This window comes from Herpailurus yagouaroundi, unplaced genomic scaffold (assembly GCF_014898765.1).
Source record: "Herpailurus yagouaroundi ecotype Mexico unplaced genomic scaffold, PumYag 530, whole genome shotgun sequence".
Lineage (NCBI taxonomy): Eukaryota > Metazoa > Chordata > Mammalia > Carnivora > Felidae > Herpailurus > Herpailurus yagouaroundi.
Window position 1 is genome coordinate 8,142,840 of NW_024412747.1, and position 19,616 is coordinate 8,162,455.

Here is a 19,616-nt window from a genome sequence, read left to right on the forward strand (position 1 = left end):
ATATATATATATATATATATATATATATATATATATATATATGAAGTCACAGTGGAGTAGGGTGACCCCTTATTGGATGTGACTGATGTCTTTATAAAAAGGGGAAGTTGGGGGAGGTCTGGGTGGCTCAGTCGGTTAAGCGTCCAACTTGTGATTTTGGCTCAGGTCATGATCTTAAGGGTTCATGAGTTCGAGCACCATATAGGGCTCTTTGCTGACAGTGTGGAGCCTGTTTGGGATTCTCTCTTTCCTTCTCTCTCTCTCTGCAGCGCCCCCCCCCCACTTCAAAATAAGTAAATAAACTTAAAAAGCGAGGGAGGGGAGTTTGGATACTGAGACACACACACACACACACACACACACACACACACACACACACACCCCTGGAAAATGCCATGTGAAACTGGGAGTTCATGGCCACAAGCCGAGGAAACACACCGAAGTAGGAAAGAGGCCGGCTGCATCCTTCCCTAGAGCTTTCAGAGGGGGCGTGGCCCTGCTGGCACCTTGATCTCTGACTTCTGACCTCCAGTACTGGGAGAGAATAAATTGTGGTGGTTTTAAGTCACCCTTTGTGACAATTTGTTTCAGCGGCCCTAACAAGGGGCCATGATGTATACTCCTTTTACCTATCTATCTAACCATGTATTCTTTCATATGTATTCACCGCATGGGATCATATCACACGTCCTCATTCTCCACATCATAAATACAAGTACTGAGTTAAAGGGAAGGCAGGACAAGTTCCTCGTACCTTCAGGAAAGAAGTCGAGGACCGCAAGGAATGATTGCCTCAAAGGTATGATAGGGACCTTTACTCCATCTCATTTCATCCCACACCAGCCTTTCAAGTGGAGGGAAACTGAGGCAGGAGAGCCATTAAACACTAACCCAAAGACACAGCTCCGAAGTGATCCTAGATCTTTTGATTTCAATTCAAATCCTTCCCATGACTTCAGCCAGCAAAGGACCAGAAGGTCGGTCCCGACGATCCTAATAGATCTCTCTAGACATCCATTTTACGCGATGGTGTGAAGTGGGCCCGCCAGAGGACCGACACTGGAAGATGGACCCAGTGACCTTTCACACCACACTAGACCCTGACAATAATACCACAACAATGATGATAATAGTGGCTTTCCTTTTTTGAACACCTACTACGGCGTGTGCACTGCCTTAGTTTCTTAAAGTGCATTATCTCATTTAGTACAAGGTCATTCCCTGGCAAGTGATGGAGCTAATATTACACTGTATATTAATTACACTGGAATTAAAATGTTAAAACTTAATGACAAAAGCGATGTAGCAATGCTAACATCTAGGAAAAATCCACCAACATTTCCAGCTAGCTTCTGTCATGCCATGAGATCAGCTTACTGTTTCTGATACCACTTCCATATATAACGAGAGAAGGGAGTGCCATGCCAGCAAGTGTGGATGGCTCTTTTCAATAGGGGGACCAGAAAAATGCAAAATCCCTCCTCCCCTCATTTTCCGTACCGTTGGCTGAATCACACTCTGTTTTGTGATTCACCATGGATTCATAAAGATTCCACTGGAATAGTCATTTGTGGCATTGCTCTTAAAACACATTTTGGTATTGTCACTATTCCTTTATTAAATAAATGTTTCTCATTGCCTACTGGGTGCCAGCTGCTCTGCTGGGTACTGTGAATACAAAGATAAATAAGACAGTTCTTGCTGTCAAGATGTTCAAAGTACAGTGTTATTTATGCATGTGATGTATAAAGTTGGTTAAATAAGGACAGACACCTGGTAAGTCTCTGTTAGCTGCAAGACCCCATCGATATGTATAAATAGGGAAAGTCTAATCAAGATGGGATTTTATTTTTAAAGCTCTCTGGAGTATTACAATGAGTATTACCTGTTATAATAAAGTCTCGTCTCTGTAATAAACTACTTCTCGGAGTAATAAAGACTCTGAGAGGACCCTATTGGCAGAAAAGTAAAATTGGGCACAGCAATGACCATGAAGACCGGCCAGAGAGCAGACAGTAATTCAGATCATGTGTGGGTGGTACCAAACAAGCCTGGGATAGGATGTCGGGCCCACAGACCCCACGGGACCAGAATCCTGACTTTGCCAATGCACAAAAAAACATTTGCTGAGTAAAGGCGAGGGGACCTTTTCATGGCCCAGTAACCCAAACTGCTTCGTTAGGATCAGGCCAACTGTCGTCACTGGTAACCATAATAGAATTGTTTTTGTGAGAATCACGTTTGATGAGAATTGAGAGTTTTCTTTCCGTGGTCAAATTACGGAAAATACCATTTGCCTTTTTGTTGGGACACCTCCTTCCTTTTCACCCCTCCAAATTCTTCCAGTTCTCTGAACTCAACTGCACCTCCCCCTTTTCTCACAGCCCTCCCTGACGTCTCTGCTGGTATGACTCCCTACTCTGAGCCCGTTCATTCTTAGGTTGGTTCCATGCACTTTCAGTACAAGTTACTCGTGCTCTGGAGTTGTTCTTTATCTTTTGTGCCTCAGTGGAGAGATGAGCCTTCCTGTCTATCTAATGACCAATCCAAAATCACCCTATTAATCAGCCCTTGGGTCCAGTCCCTTTTATCGCCTCCTTTGTCCTGTGAATCTCTTTTCTCATCCAGCTCTCTCACTTCTTCTTCTCTTCCTCCTTTTCCTTCTTCTTTTCCTTCTCCTTCTTCTCCTCCTCCTTCTTTTCTTCTTCTTTCTTCTTCTTGTTCTTCTTCTTCTCTTTCTCCTTCTCCTCCTTCTTCTCCTCCTTCTTCTCTTCCTTCTCCTCCTCCTTCCTCTCTTTCTCCTTCTTCTTCTCCTTTTGTTTCCTCTCTTCCCTCCCCTAACCCATTAACCGAGCAAAGCAAGTTGAAATGTTCACAGATTTTTGTTACCGGGTTTTACTGGCAAACAGGGTAAATATAACACCTGGGAAAATGATGAAACATTACAAGAATCTTCTAAAGGATTATGCCCAAGCTGTTCCTGTTCTCCATTGAAATTGAAATAAAGCTAATGTTTAACCTTTCTTAGCCTCTCAAGCTAGATGTCCCCTTAAATGCAGCTGCTGGAATCCAATTACCCTCATTATTCTTTTACCACTCCAGATCCAATATGTTTTCAGTAAGTCTCAGGTGCTAAAAAAATGGGTAACTGAGGATCCCTTGTTTGTTTGTTTTTTTAAAATCAGGAATGGCGTCATATTTCTCAATGTCCCTTTGCTTCAAGTGGATATATGTTAAGCCCTGGCTTACTCTACCATAAAACATTCTTCTTAACACCTCACACATTGCTGTACGTGTAAGTTCCTTCTTTCTTTCTTTCTTGACTGATAAAACTCACACTCATCATTCATAACATTAGCTCAAAGATCTTGTCTTCAGTCTCCCCCTTACTACTCTTTTCCCCCTCCCCATTTGAAACTCTAGGCAGAATTAACTGCCTTTTCCTCTCTGTTCCCTCACTGGCTTATTCACATTTAAAATATGGCACTTGTTCCACTTAAAAAAAAATATTTATTTACTTAGAGCACGAGAGAGCACAGGTGAGGGAGGGGCAGAGAGAGGGAGACCGAGAATCCCAAGGAGGCTCCTCACTGTCAGTGCAGAGCCCGACATGGGGCTAGATCTCACCAACCGTGGGGTCATGCATGACCTGAGCTGAAATCAAGAGCTGGATGCTTAACCCACTGAGCCACCCAGGCACCCTATCTGTTCTACTGTTTAATATTAATTCTATGCACATAAGGTTGTACATAGAACAACATTATCAAATGATCCTTCTTCTCCAGTTGGCGCTGAGCTCTCCTGTGGCCTGTTTTATGTGTATCCCCAGTCCCCAGCACAGCCTGTGAATTACAGTAGGTGCCCAACAAATGCTTATCCAATGGAATGTTTTGATTAGATAATACAGAGCCATGAAATGATGTTTGTTGTCATTCATATGCTAGAGGAAACATGAATAGACTCAGGAACGAAAGCTACCTTAACTGTGCAATGTTAACTCATAACATTACTTGGGCTCCATTACACAGATTCCATCACCATCACCATCATGACACCTGGCAAACCCTAAAGGAGCAAGAAACGTGACAGATAACAGCATGAATCCTTCCTGCTTTACCCAGGTGGCCCTGAGGCCTGTGTACCTGAACTGAAAAGAAGCTTTGGGCACCAGAGGGGACTTCCCATGAAGCACATGAGGTGGAAATCACTCGAGGAACTATTTAAATTTTTTTAAATCCTGTTGGAATACACTTTTCTGTGGGTCTCACACATTTCTGCAAGTCTGACCATGAAGTACTGATTACTCTCTTTTTCTGGACAGTCTTTTCAAGAACGTTTGTAGAGACAACAATCTTGGAAACTAGACAGCTGTTTCTCTCTGGAGCAAAGTGCCCCATGATAACTGCCCTTTATAAAATATTTGGGCTCTCTAAGTTCACGCTTCCTGTCTTGTGATGCAACCTACTATGTGTGCAGGTGGATCTGTCCCTCTGCATACAACCCAGGGTGAATGGAGGCTCAGGGAATTGGCACAGATATACTGACTGATACTCTGACTACTGCTATTGCTGGGAGTGATAAATTGTTCTTCATCTCTGCCTCGAGTCTCATGTCTTCTGCCTTCATGCATGAAATTGTAGTAACTGGATTCGAGAGCTTGTACATAGGCTAAAATTTCAAACGTCTCACAGTTCCTGACACTGCTACTCCCAGCAGGATCTTCTTGACTTTAATGTGCCCTGGCTTGCCCCTTTGTGCATCTTCGTATTCACTAAAAGCTACAGGTGTGGCCCCTGCTAGATTGGACTGTAAGGAGGACACACATTCATCAGTGATAAGCTGCAAATACTTGGAAAGGAAGCCAATTTGAGAGGTAGTAATCACACCCTCCAAACAAGCCAATGGTATATGGTGTTGTTCCCATGAAGAATGTGAAATAGGGTGAATGATCTATTGTCTAGAGCAGGCAGTCGTTTTGGAGTCTCTTTATTACATAGGACTGAAAGGGAGAAGCCACATGTCCCAGTGACTGGGAAGATCCCTGTTCCCTGAACTGAATGTTTTCAAGCAGCATTTCTTTAGCAGTGACCGAGCACTGCTCAGAAGTAGGGTACTATCTTAATGAGGTTTCTTATTCTTTTTGGTTTGATTCAAGTAGGCCACTGTTTGCTTCTTTATTAATCTATTTCAAAAGGTATTTAAGGCAGTTTGCAAGGGGCTATAGAATTCAATAGTGCATCACTTAAACGAGAGAAAAAGAAGGGTGAGGACATAAATGGAGCCAGAAATAAAGCTTGGAATCCGTAACATAATTAAATCTATTATGTATGTATCAAATATTTGGCTCTAGACATTTTGACAGCTGAAGAGAAAAGGGAACCTGATTAGTTACATAATCTAAGTGATCATTAGATTAAAAAAGGGAAACTTCTGCACCCCAGAAGTTGCGTTGAAGGAGGAATGTGACAATCACTACAGGGAAGGACAAAGCTCCACTGGGATCCTTCTTCCATCCAGAACAAACTCCTAAGCCACTGAGGACAGACAGCAACTCCTGTCCTTCTACCTCATTGCTCTGAATAAGGTGAAGACCTCTTATGGCTGGAGAAAGGGAAAGAGAAAAACCCTATGTTTCTGGGGGATATGCAGAAAACAGTCATGGGTCCAGACTATTTGAAGCTTCCTACTGCTGGAGAAGGGACAAGACAACTAAGAAAATGCAGAGGAAATCTGGAAATAAGCTAATCAGTTGACAGGACACGGTCTAGGAAAGAATCAGTGAGTTTGAAGAATAGTCAATAGAAATTATTGAAACCATAACACAAAGAGACAAGAAAAATGATTAAAGAAAAAAGAACAGAGCATCCAAGAACTGTAGGATGATATCAAACAATCTAACATATATGTTATTGGAACTCCAAAAGGACAAGAGAGGGGCTCCTGGGTGGCTCAGTCAGATGGGTATTTGACTTTGGCTCAGGTCATGATCTCACAGCTCATGAGTTCAAGCACCACGTCAGGCTCTGTGCTGACAGCTCGGAGCTTGGAACCTGCTTTGGATTCTGTGTTCTCCTTCTCTCTCTGCCCTTCCCCTGCTTGTACTCTGTTTGTCTCTCAAAAATGAATAAATGGTAAAAAGAATTTTTTAAAAAAGGACAAGAGAAAGAGAGCAGAGCAAAAAAATTATCTAAAGAGACAATATAAGAGAATTTTCCCAAAATAATAAAAGACATCAGACCACAAATCCAAGAAGCTTAGAGAATTCCAAGCGGGACATGAATATATAAACTTCTCTCCATCACTGCTGCCTCTCTCCCAATTAAAGTAGCCCAGACTACTGCAATCACCTCCAATTTGTCTTCCTGCCTCTATTCTTGTCCCCCACTATGCATTTTGCAAACAGCAGTCAAAAATGATATTAAAAAAAAAAATCACTTCCAAGCTTGAAGGTCTCTGGCAATCTCCCACTGCATTCATTTACCATAAAATCCAACCTGTTTCCTGTGGCCTGCCAGGTCCTGTGTCCTCCAGACCCTGCCTATCTTTCTGCTTCTGCCACTTATTCATCTTTCTTATACTCCAAACACAGGGGCCCATTTCTGTCCTACAAACACACTGGGCACCTTCCACCTCTGGTTCTTGGTTCTTGTTTTCCCTATGAAATATGCTACTTTCAGAACTGGGCAGGGCTGGCCACATCTCATCCGGTTTCCAAGTCTTGCTTTTTCCATCTTTCCCCCAAAGAAGTCCGCCAAGTTTTTTTTTTATCACATTATTTTACTTCCATCTTAGTGGATATCAGATAATTTCTGATATTTTATTGGTTTCCAGCCTTTATTAGTACCACCCAGAATCCAACAATTAATAAGAATTAAGAGATTGGACAACATTTGCTTACATTTCTTAACACAGCCTTGACCTCATTTTTAAAAACTATGTACTGTCTGTGGGTGCCCGGGTGGCTCAGTAGGTTAAGCATCTGACTCTTTGTTTCAGGTCAGGTCATGATTTTACTGTTCATGGGATGGAGTCCCCTGTTGGGCTCTGTGCTGACAGCACAGAGCCTTCTTGGGATTCTCTGCCTCTCTCATTCTCTCTCTCTTTCTCTCTCTCCAAATAAATAAATAAATAAATAAACAACAAACATAAAAAAACCAACAACTATGTATTGTCTGGGGTGCCTGGGTGGCTCAGTTGATCAAACATCGGACTCTTGATTTCAGCTCAGGTCATGATCCCAGCGTTGTGGGATCAAGCCCCAAGTTGGGCTCTGCACTGAGCATGAAGCCTGCTTAAAATTCTCTCTTTCTTTCTCTCACTCTCTCTCTCTCTCTCTCTCTTTCCCTCCCTCTGACCCTCCCCCACTTGCACTCACTCTCTAAAAAATAATATATATATATATATATATCTTAAAAACAAACAAACAAACAAACAAAAACAATGTCCTGTCCGAAAAGATTTTTCAAATGACATATGACCAAGGCCCCGTCTTCTGGCCGGTGCCAGTATTCCATTCTGCTATCTCTGTCACTTAGACCTCTTCTACACTCTTGAGCTCACTAGCCCCACCTCACCGTTCCTGTCCCTTCTGGACCATTCCCCACTCTCGCCTCCAAACCACTTAACCCCTCTATAGCCACCTGGAAAATAAAGAGGCGGTGTTAGGTGATCTGTTACATTCCCTCCAGCCCTCAAATGCTTTCATCCTATTTATTCTAAACTGGATGCTTTGCCTCCTCCACATCCTTTTATTTCCACTTTATTTAATGCTGCCCCATTGCAGTTGAATGAAAGAGAGGCTATGGCCAATCTCTGTCCCTACTTTTTAGAATATTTCTTCCATTCACAATTACTCTCTCAGTGATGCCATACACATGTTTTTGTTCAGATACATACACAGCATTCTGTTACATTTTTGTAGTTAATCAAAAGGTACAATGAAGAGATTGAAAGGATCATCTTTTTACGAAATCATTTCACAACTTGCTGTGCAACAATAGCAAGCCCCTGGGCCTCAAGTTCCTCATCTGCAAAATGAGGAGGCTGGAATTCACCACATCTGCCGGAAACAGTCTATTCTAGGAATGAAAAACTTAAAATCCTGCACAGCTCTTGCTTTGCAAGAGGAAATTGCAAGCAGGGAAGGGTGAATTCATACCCCTCCCCACATCTCTGCCTGGATTTTCCCTTGCCCCTTAGGTTCCATGGTTTTGATACTTCCAAACTCCACCATTCCCTGGGCAGGCCCTTCAAACCTGGCTAAAGAGTGGATAAAGACTCTCTTTGCTTCTTTACAGAACAACTAAGTCACCAACCCAAAGGAAATCCAGAGATACACAGTAAATCAATTTCTGTTCAATCCCAGGGAAGCAGCAAAGAGCATTGTCCAGCGTTCCCTTCTCCTGTGATACCTACACTTGAGCCCAGGAAGGCTCAGCTTTGCACATGCCTCCACTCCTCAGAGATTCCTGCCCCTCCGGGCCAGGTGTTCTTCGAACACTGAAATGTCTCCCAGCACCCAGAATTTGCTGAACCTAAAGATTCTGTTTGGTGCCAGAGTAATTAAGTAAGGCTTCTGGTTCAATCTGCTTAGACTCCCTAGAGTCCACTTACTGAGTATCAGCTTCAGGCTTGAGGGGGCACCCCACTTCTCAAACGACTTGCACAGTTAGAATGATGGGCCCAGTGCCCTGAAGCCCAGAAAGCATTCCCATCAGGGTTTTTCAAACTTTGAAGTATACACAAATCAACACGGGATGTTAACATTCAAATCTGGAGTCATTAAGACTGTGGCATTTCCAACAAGCTCCTGGGTATTGCCATTGCTGCTTGCTGCTCAGCAGACCACACTGTGGTCGCAGGTCCTTGTCTAGAGGTCAGCATGCTTTTTTCCACAAAGGACCAGATGGTAAATAGTTTCGGCTCTGCAAGCCACAGGTCTCTGTTGGAGCCACTCAACTCTCCCCAACAGCAACTGTAGCCAAATGCAGCCATGGGCAATATGTAAACCAACAAGCATGGCTCAGTTCCAGTAAAAGTTTATTCACAAAAACAGACGGTGGGCTACAGTTTGTCAACCCTCTCCCTAGTCTGCCTCAGAGAGGAAGCGATAAGCTCCCCTCTGGAATATTCCACGTTGTTGACATCCACAGCTAAAGTCCCATCACCATGAATATCCACCCACCATAAATATCCATCCATACTTCCCAGTGCAGGCTAAAAATACAACACCTCAGCCATGGAATGACTACCATAGCACACAGTATGAAATCTATTTATCACTAGCAATGTCCTTTCACATTCTTTAAGGTCTTCCTAAATTCTAAGTACTCCTATCTCTATAAACAGCCTTCAAGGAAAGCAGTTCAAGCTTATGGATTTTTGCCTTCTTCTCTGAAACCCACTTCTGTTTTCCAAATGTGTGGAGTGATGAGGAAAGCATATATTTCAAAGGTTGTTAACATAAGGGTTCTTTCGAGTAATTGTTCTGAAATCACCAACCTGCTTGGGATTAAATCCAAGAAAAGAGCAGGACTATAGCCCAGGTGTCTTTGAAGACAGTGGTGATGTGAACATGGAGGGTGGTTTGAGAGGACGTGGTGGTCTCTAGTTATCAGAGTGAACTCATGTTTCCAGAAGTCTAAACAGATTAGCCATTGGTTCTTAGCCGGCCTGGGGCACGTGGAACAGAAGCCAGCCTACAGTACATTTCTCAGAACTTTAGAGTTGGTGAAAGATTCAGCTTCTCGAAAATCCAGACTTTCTGGGGTGCCTGGGTGCCTCAGTTGGTTAAGTGTCTGACTTTGGCTCATGGTTCGTGAGTTCGAGCCCCAGGAGGGGCTCTGTGCTGACAGCTGGGAACCTGGAGCTTGCTTCAGATTCTGTGTCTCCCCTCTCTCTCTGCCCCTCCCCTGCTTGCGCATGCTCCTTTTTTTTTTTTTTTAATCCAGACTTTCTCTCAGATTGCACATGTTTCCATGCCACATGCTCTGATGACACTGATGCATTTTCACTCAGTAGCAGTTGGCTTAGAACAGGCAGCTCAGCTCCTGTGCAGCAATCAGCTATAGAGTAATAGAACTCAGACCTCCCCAAAGGATTTTGCCAAGCACTTCTCTCTACTGAACTCTTTCTCCCCACCCAACCCCACCCTAAAGTGCCGTAGGTGGGCCCTCAAGGCCTGGTCTTTTCATAGGCCTTCAAGATCAAGAGGGCTATTTGGACAACCGTCATGCAGATCAAACCAAGTTTTGAGAGAAGGCAGATCCCCAACTAGTAGTTAGGGATCTAAAATTCTACATATGGGGGCGCCTGGGTGGCTCAGTCCGTTGAGTGTCCGACTTCAGCTCAGGTCATGATCTCTCCGTCTGTGAGTTCGGCTCCACGTCGGGCTCTGTGCTGACAGCTCAGAGCCTGGAGCCTGTTTCGGATTCTGTGTCTCCCTCTCTCTCTCCCCTCCCCTGCTCACGCTCTGTCTCTGAAAAATGAATAAACCTTAAAAAAATTTTTTAAATTCTACATATGGTAAAACCTTGGTTTGCAAGCATAATTTGTTCCGGAAATCTGCTTGTAATCCAAAGCACTCATATATCAATTGAATTTCAAGAGCCATTGGCTCAGTTGTGATCATGTGACATTCAGCATCACGTACAACTCGTATTGCAAGATGTTGCTCTCTTATCAAGTTAAAATTTATTAAAAATGTTTGCTCATCTTGCGGAACACTCGCAGAACAAGTTACTCGCAATCCAAGATTTTACTGTATTTGTAATCTTCTTTTTAAAAATAATTCTATCAATAATGTGATGAAAATAGCAAGTAGTAATTACTAGACACAAAATAATCCACCTTTTTCCTGCCCCACCATGGTCCCTCTCTACATGACTTTTTTATTATTTACATAATGTTTCTCTTGGGATAAAATAAGTATAACCTTTATGAAAGGTAATTTGGTAATATTAATCAAATATCTTTTTTTATATATAGGATTTCTTTAAAAACATTTTTTTAATGTTTATTTATTTTTGAGAGAGACAGAGCATGAGTGGGGGAGGGGCAGAGAGAGAGGGAGACAGAATGCAAAGCAGGCTCCAGGTTCTGAGCTGTCAGCACAGAGCCTGATGTGGGGCTTGAACTCACAAGCTGTGCAATCATGACCTGAGCTGAAGTCGGACACTCAACGGACTGAGCCACCCAGGCGCCCCACATTAATCAAATATCTTAAAGCCAGGTATGTTTTCACATAGTAACTCCATGTTTAGAAATGTAACGTAAGGAAATAATTAAGAGTATAGGCATAGATTTAAATAATTAAGAGTATAGGCATAGACTGAAAACAACCTAAAGTCCAGCACTAAGGTGTGGCTGAAGTAAAATACTAAATCTTTATGCAGCAATGGCGTGCTGTATCAAAAACGATGTACATTAATTGACAGAAAAGATATTTATATTGTATGATTAATGAAAAAAGGACACAAAATAAATGTATGATAGAATTCTACAAGGAAAACCTAAAACATTAGAAATTTTTTTTTCTCTCCAAATTGGGATTTAGGGCTATTTCTTTTCTTACAATTCTAGATTTGTAATTCTAAGTCTTAACAATGAGCATTGATCACTGTGTTATAAAATTCTGCCGATATTCAAATAAGTGTACTAATGATCATAGTTCAGCTACAATGACATGTTCTGCCTTTGTTATTTATGTGTTATTTCTTTTAATGGAGGAAGCCTTTACGCTCGGGCTTTAAAGGCTAAAAGCCTTTCCTTATCCCTTTTATAAAAATAAAATCAGGTAGGAACAGGGTGCTGAGAAGTCAAGTGCCCTCTGGCAGAACCTCAAGACATGAGAGTAACCTGAAGTCTTGTTTTCCCTGAGATTTCTAGGCCTCGTCATCCCTTCCTTTGCTCTTGTGAATGAAGTGCTGACTCATTAGGAACAGTAATCCTGGGGTCTCAACGAGATTTTGTTTTAATACTCTCTTATTTTCTCGGGGATCTTCAAAGACTTCTAAAGAAGGGTTCATCTAGCATTTTGTACCTCAGTTCAGGAATCAACTTCTACCGATAATAATTTAGCGTTGACCACTGGCACCCAGCAGGAGTTACAGATGGACTTGTTGATAGTCCATGACGTGTCTGTCTAGGGAAGAGACACAGCTTTCAACAATCCTTTTCCCCTGGCTTCAGGAAAATTAGAATTCCATATTCAATATGCAGAAAGACAAAAGCTCTCCTAGAAAGCTTCCCTTCCTTTGTCCTATCTTTCCCCACACATTGTTTCTTTACATCAACGTGTCTTTCAAAGGATGAATACTTTTCTGGAAGAATCATCTAAAAAGTGCTACAATAGCCAAGATATGGAAACAACCTAAACATTCATCAATAGATGAATGGATAAGGAAGAGGCGGTCTCTCTCTCTCTCTCATTACTGAGCCATAAAAAAGAACAATATCTTGCCACCTGTGACAACATGGATGGACCTTGAGGTTATTGTGCTAAGTGAAATAAGTCAGAGAAAGAGAAATACCACATGATTTCACTTATAAGTGGAATCTAAAAAAAAAAAAAAGACAAATAGATAAAACAACACCCACACTGATAAATACAGAGAATAGAGTGGTGGTGGCCAGAGGGAAAGGGGCTCAAAAGGGGGGTGGTGTGAATGGGTGAAGAAGATCAAGACACACAAACTTTCAGTTATACAAAAACCAAGTCATGGGGATGCAATGTACAGCATGGGGAATACAGTCAAAAACATTGTATTAAGTTTCTACGGGGACAGGTGGAGATTAGACCTATTATGGTGGTCAGTTTTCACAATGTATATAAATGTCCAATCACTAACTTGTACGTGTGAAGCTAATAGAATATTGTATGTCAAGTATACTTCAATACATAAAAATGTGTTGAGCCAACACCTAAAGTTTTTACACTGTTTTCAAAAGGTGATAATCAATCTCGTTTTAAAATAGATTTCAGTGTCACTTACATTTCTCTTTGCTAAAGAGTCACTAATTAGATGGCAAGCTCTGGTCATGCTTGGGAGGAATTAGAGCAGGGCTTAAATGAAGGTTTCTGCAGTCACAGGAGTGTTAGGGAAATGTTTCTGTCCCAAGTCTAGTTCTGGTAGGGCAGCAAGCCTTTGTCATGGCGGGTGGGATTTTTGGATGATAACAACAACAGAGACTTTAAGTTTTACTGAAGAACTTAAACTGCCCCAGTGGGACTGTGAAATTGAGTGTTCCAGTTTCTCTTTCAAAGGTAGCTACCAGGGCACCTGGGGGGCTCATTCGGTTGAGCGCCCAACTCTTGATATCAGCTCAGTTCGTGATCTTGAGGACGGATGTGGGATCCAGCCCTGCGATGGGCTCTGTGTTGACAGTGTGGAGCCTGCTGAGAGTCTCTCTCTCTCTCTCTCTCTCTCCCTCTCTCTCTGCATCCCCCTCCGCCACCAAACAAATAAATAAACTTAAAAAAAAAAAAGCCACTCTCACAGTGGAAGTCTACATGCCTGACCACAAAGCAAGACCAAAGGTTCCACCTGTGCTTCCTCATTTATCTTTTCCTTTGATACCATGCCCTTCAGTGAGCTGCTCATCATAAGCACTCAATAATTTTCCTTTCTTTAGAAAACCAGTACCTACTGAAAGAGAACAGGAGAACTTCTATTCATTCTTAGAAATGGGGTTTCACAAAAGTATCTCCCACCATTCCTTCTGGATTTGTGAAGCTGTGAATCTGAGACACCAGATTCTGCATAGTTGTGTTTTCCATAGATACTTTCCCAGTCCGTTGAGCAAATTTCACGTGTGCTTTCCGTATTTTCTCATAACTGTGCATTGTTGGTTGAGGTTAGAAATGTTATAAAAGTGCTGTGGACATCAAGGGAAGAATGACTAATGATTTTTTCTGCAAGAACCAAGAGGTTCTGGGGCGCCTGGGTGGCGCAGTCGGTTACGCGTCCGACTTCAGCCAGGTCACGATCTCGCAGTCCGTGAGTTCGAGCCCCGCGTCAGGCTCTGGGCTGATGGCTCAGAGCCTGGAGCCTGTTTCCGATTCTGTGTCTCCCTCTCTCTCTGCCCCTCCCCCGTTCACGCTCTGTCTCTCTCTGTCCCAAAAATAAATAAACGTTGAACCAAGAGGTTCTGGAAACCATAGCTCATGATCTAACTCACTTTTCCTGGCAAGAGTCTTAATCTCTTTTAAGACTGCACATTCATCTGGGGGAGCCTGGGTGGCTCGATCGGTTAAGCATCCGACTCTTGATTTCAATTCAGATCATGATCTCACAGTCTGTGGGTTTGAGCCCATGTCAGGCTCTACACGGATAGTGCAGAGCCTGCTTGGGATTCTCTCTCTCTCTCCAACTCTCTCTCTCTCTGCCCCTCCCCCACTCACACCCTCTTTCTCCCTGTCAAAATAAATAAATTTTTAAAAAAGATTTTTAAAATAAATAAATTTAAAAATTTTTTTAAAAAGATTAATTAAAAAAAAATCTCAATTCATGTTGGTTTCCACTCTTCACTAAGTCTAAAGATTTGGGTGGCAATACCTAGAATTATTTCTAGCCTTCAAGGCTGTGAAAATTTAACAGTTTGTGACATCTGAATGTGAACCTATACTTCTTGTCTTGGTAACTGATCACACCCTCTTTGCAAAAGTTTTATTTGTGACATGATGTCTCTTCTGCAAATTTCCATCTCCAAGGGGGATTTCTAAAGTTTTCCCCATTCCTTTTCTAATTTTCTGATTTGAAAATGTTAAATTACAATAATAGCACACTCATTGCAGCAGATGAAATTATATAGTTAATAGTTACTTATTGTGACTATAATAAATCTATAATAGGAATAGTTAGTCCCTTCTCTCATGTATGCTACCTTTTCTGTCCATTTCCAGTTGGATGATACAAGGTAACCATGGCAAATTGATTAATTTCCTGTGTCTTTCCTCCTCAAGCAGAATACATAATTCTGTTGGGACCTTAAGACCTTCTGCCTCTTTGTGGAGTGAGAATTTACTGGAAAGAGGATATTGAATGGTAAGTGTCCAGATGTGCAGGTGTAGTTGGGGTCATCCAGCAGGGACTCTAACTCTGCCAGACCAGAATCACTGACCTTCAGTGCCCCTGAGTCCAGCTGCTTGGCTTGGCCTTTGGATAGGAAATTAAGGTCAATGTTCATTAGAAGAGTTGAACCCACTCTTGCCTGGGGGCCTGAACAAGGGCATGCCCTGATTTTGAGGATTCTCTTGCCCAGTGTCAGACAGGAAAACACACTGGCAACCGTGAACTGGCACTTAGAGGCTGTTCCATTTTCACTTGGGAGGTGGCACCCCCAGGCCAGTCGCAGGGGAAGAAGGTTTGCAGCAGCTTGCAGAGGGAAGGGTGGCTTGCTCTGCAGGGCCACCACACTCCCACCAGCATGAGTGACAGAGTCCCAGGAAGAGAAAGTCTCTGGGGGAAAATGATGCTCCTTTCTTAAGAGGGCGCACCGCCAAATTCTCAAATAAAGCCCATGAGCAATTATATCTTCCCTCTTGGCTGAGAGGCATTCTGGGGGTAGAAAGTGCTAGAGACTCCTTGAAACAGTAGGTAAATTTCTGTTCTGGTAGCAGAGGGGAGTTCTGCTCTGTAGGAAATAGTGTGTCCCTTCACTGAGGGCTCGGAAAGAATCCTCCCTGCCTTGCAATTTCCTGCAAGCAGGTGGGAACATCTGTACTTAAAAAATCTTTTTCCACGGAGGAAGAGAGCCCTGGATGCCATAAAACCGAAGAGGCCGTCAGGGGAATTTATTAGTCAACTTTGGGAATGAAAAAAAAACCCTGTTTCTGCATTATGGGTGCCCTTTGTGTAGAATCATACAGTCTCAGGGGAAGGGCACCGAATAAGTCCTCTTTCCCTGCCTTTCCCATTCCGACACCCAATTCAGAGTACTTGGATTCATTTAAGTGTTTGTCAAATGACTGATGAGGGAATGAGGGAGTGAACAAAGTAATCCCTGCCTCTGCCAACTCTCCGGGGAAGAGACCAGGAGCCTTTCTCCTCCCACCCTCTTTGCACCCGTGATCCCACGCTAGCGCGCCCTGCCCTCACCTTGTGCTGTTTCCACATGGCTCCCAGCGGCTTCACCTCGTGCTTGCCATGACGGCCCTCCTCCAGGCACAGATAGCACACCGGGGTTCTGCAGCTCACGCAGTACATGCTGTAGTTCTCCATTTCGTGTTCGGGGCACGTAGGGAACTTGCGGGCGGCGCTGCCCCCCGCCGCTCCAGCCCCCGCGCCCCCCGGACTCTTGCAGCCGCCACCTCCGCTGGGGGCGCCCTGGGCCGCGCCCGGGGATGCTGAGGCTGCCTCCGCCGGCGCGGGTGGCGGCGGCGGCTGCACCAGGCGATGCTTAGCGAAGGGTCCCCGGGATGGATGGCATTTGAGCTGGCAAGCAGCGCAGTAGAGGACGTCGCACTGCTCGCATAGCGTGGCAGCCGGCTCCGGCGGGGTGCGGTCGCACAACTGGCAGATGGCCACTGCAGAGGCTGCGGACGCCCCCTGCGCGGCCCCGCGGCCCTGCTGGTACCGCTGCACGATGGCCTCGAGCAGCCGGTTGCGCTGGAAGCCGCGCAGGCCTCGGTGGTCCAGGGAAGCGCTGCGGTGGCACTGCGGGCACGTGATGGAGCTTGAAGAGGACGAGGACAGCGAAGAGCAGGCGGCACCCCGGGCCGCGGCGGCCGAGGAGCCTGGCGGCGCGGGCACCATGGGCAGCACGCGAACCCCGTTGGGGGACTTGAGGCTCGGCGTGTAGGAACCATAACCGCTGTCTGTCTCGCTGTACAAGCTCAGCTTGTCCGCGTGGTCCCCGCCACCGCCCGCACCGCCGCCCAGGCCGCCAGCTGCGCTCCCGCCTCCGCCGCTGCAGGCCGGGCCAGCCGCCGCATCGTGGTCCAGAGGGGGTGCCGCGGCGGCGCCGGCGGGTAGCCCCGAGCCCCGGGAGTGCAGGAGCGGCTGGGGCAGGTGCGGCTCACCGTCCGGGGTCTGCACGGCGATGGTACGAGCGCAAGGAAGGCAGACGTTGTGGGAACAGGGCAAGATGATGGGCTCCCGAAACAGGGAGCCGCACACGGGGCACTTCAGCTCCTCCTCCATCGCGGCGCGAACAGACCGAGGTGCTCAGGGTGGGAGATGGAACGGCCCAAGCTCCAGAGACAGGCGGAGGAGGGGACCAAGCGTGGTCAGCACTGGAGAGACTGCAGGCGAGGGCATTACACAGGCATGACCACTTCACAGTCTGGGGGCACGCCCCTCTCTGTGTCCTGGCGCCACCGCCCTAGGACGACTGGGGGCAAGAGAAGGGAAGGGGTCCTCACCTCCTGCCCGCGGGGCTCCTGCGCCAGCGGCTTCAACCTGCGGCCAGAGTCCAGAGTCAGTCCGCTGCCCTCGCGATGGCCTGTGAGGAGCTCTAGGTGATGAATCAGCACTAGCGCCGCCGCCGGCTGCAGCGCGCGTCTCCTATGCACATCAGGAGCAGCGGCCAGGCTGCCGTTTCCTAGCTGTCCTGTTTCAACCCCTCGGCTCCAGTGGGCAGCTGCCCAGGGGCTCCCTTTTGCCCCCGTCCTGCCCCAATCGGAGCGATCAGTAGGCGAGAAGGCGGGTGAGCAGGCCCCTTGGCCGTGGGGCTGGGTTCAGCACCACGAGGCGACGGACAGCGCCCAGAGCTCAAAGTGCCGCCCCAGCTCCTGGAGCGCAGACTGAGAGGCGGCCACCTGCCGTGCCGGGTCGCTGCGCCCGCGACTGTCTCGGTGGGGCCCAGCAGGCTCGGAGACCTTCTCTCGCCTCCCTCCCTGGTGGCTGCTGGTGCGAACCAAATGCGCCCTGGGGCTTTTCCCCTCCGCGGCAAGGATTGACCCGCTGATCTGGTTTGCTGCTGCTGCTGCGGCGACGGAGCCTCTGACCTTGGCCGCGCGACGCTGCAGCCGGCGGGCGGAGGGCGAGCGCCCAGCTGGCTCGGGAATCCCCTCCCCGCCTTCCTGCCGCCGCCGCCGCCGCCGCCGCCGCCGCCTCCTCCTCCCCGCGCGGCGCGCTGAGGAGTTGTAATTTCCAGAGCAGGAGTAGTGGGGGGCGGGGGGAGACGAGGAGGCGTCAGCTCAGCGAATAAGGGCTCTCCTTTTGCTGCTAGGGGAGTCAGGGGGCAATTTTAAGGGTTTCGCGGAGAGGATCATTGTTAATAACAATCTATTATTTGGATGGAGATTGCATCTTAAATTCGTACAACGCCCTGCCCCGCCCCGCCCCTGCCATCAGCTCTCTTGCCCACTACCGCGCTCCCACCCACCACCGTAAAAGGGTAGAAAGGGACCTAAAACGCCAGTTGTTTACAAATGAATAGGTAGCATAGTTTGACAGGCGCTTCCTAAATCTAGGATAGAGCAAAAAATGCAAGTCACAAAATGTCGGATAGCCTGAAGTCAAAGGGTGAGTGAGGTGTTATTTATGCATTGAACCCCAAGCCATTTTCTCTCTTGCTTTCAACCGAGAGCGCTCATCCGCGGTCGGTGTCAGTCGTCCATACAGACTGAGCGAGGACACGAGATGGGATTTGTAAATTGGGACTTCATGGCGAAGCGCGGAAACGAGCCGCGTTAGGCCCCGTGGCCCTCGGAACCGAGCACCCGGGGCCCAGCCCTACCCTGCTGCGCGTGGGGCGGTGCGGGGCCGGAGGGAATTCAGCGAGCAGGGATGGTAGTTTTATGAATGGGGAGATCACGCCAGCCACGAGCTACGCGAACAGCCTCCCACCCGCGGCCCTGGCTGTTTCGACTGCTCCGCTGTTCCCTCTCAGCTGCCGAGGGAAGCGCGGTGGGGGGAGGCCGAGGGCTTGGTGGGTGGGGATAGGCAGAAGGTAGGGCTCGCCACGCGGCAGGCTCTGCCTGCGAAAGTGTCAGCAGCCTTGAAACAGACACACATTGGGAAATCGTTTGTTTAAAAGCGATATGAATAGTGAAGTCACGCCTCCCCCGGTCTCAGATTTTCCAGGACTCCAAACAAAGACAAGATAGGCGCCACAGAGCAAAGCGTGGAGGCTCAGCGCCTGCGGGTCACCGGGTGAGGGGGCTGAGCTGGCTGACGGGTCACAGCAGGAAAAGGCTGCAGCCCTGCGGCTTGCTGCCTTAGGGACAGGGATTACTCGCGGGTACACCGCTGGGGCAGCGGGGTGGCGATACACTCTGCGCAGTACTCCTTGTGGCCCCGCCCGGAACTTTGGGATTGTTGGCCCTTTAACTAACTCATCAGTCGTCCTATCTTGAGCAGCTTGCTTAAGCTTTCCTAGTCTCGGATCCCACCTCTGTCAGATGGGTCAAATTATGTATTCGAGCTAAATGAAGTAATCCTAAATGCAAATTGCATAGCCTCCTTCTGCTTTGAAATCCTAGGACTTTTCAGTTCTGTTTTGTCCACTATTGAGCAGCCTGCTTCCAGTTTGTCTTAAGGTTGAAGAGCAGTCCAACCTAGTGCCAGATAGAGCACCCCAGAAGTAAGAGGCCTGACTTGACTTCCCTTCAGCGACAGGGAGCTTAGAACGATTATTTCACCAGGTATCAGTCTCCCCAGGCGGGAGATGAT

General features: G+C 46.5%; 1 protein-coding gene across 2 annotated transcripts in view; it reads right to left on the reverse strand.

The window, feature by feature from the left end:
• TRIM67 (tripartite motif containing 67) overlaps window positions 1-18,115 on the reverse strand; it is a 53,605-nt gene extending 35,490 nt beyond the window's left edge. For both annotated transcript variants that reach the window (XM_040464845.1, XM_040464846.1), the window contains exon 1: window positions 16,098-18,115. In XM_040464845.1, the coding sequence (XP_040320779.1) occupies window positions 16,098-17,141 (1,044 nt within the window). In that variant the 5' untranslated portion in view covers window positions 17,142-18,115. The remainder of the gene's footprint in view (window positions 1-16,097) is intronic.
• Window positions 18,116-19,616: the final 1,501 nt, after the last annotated feature.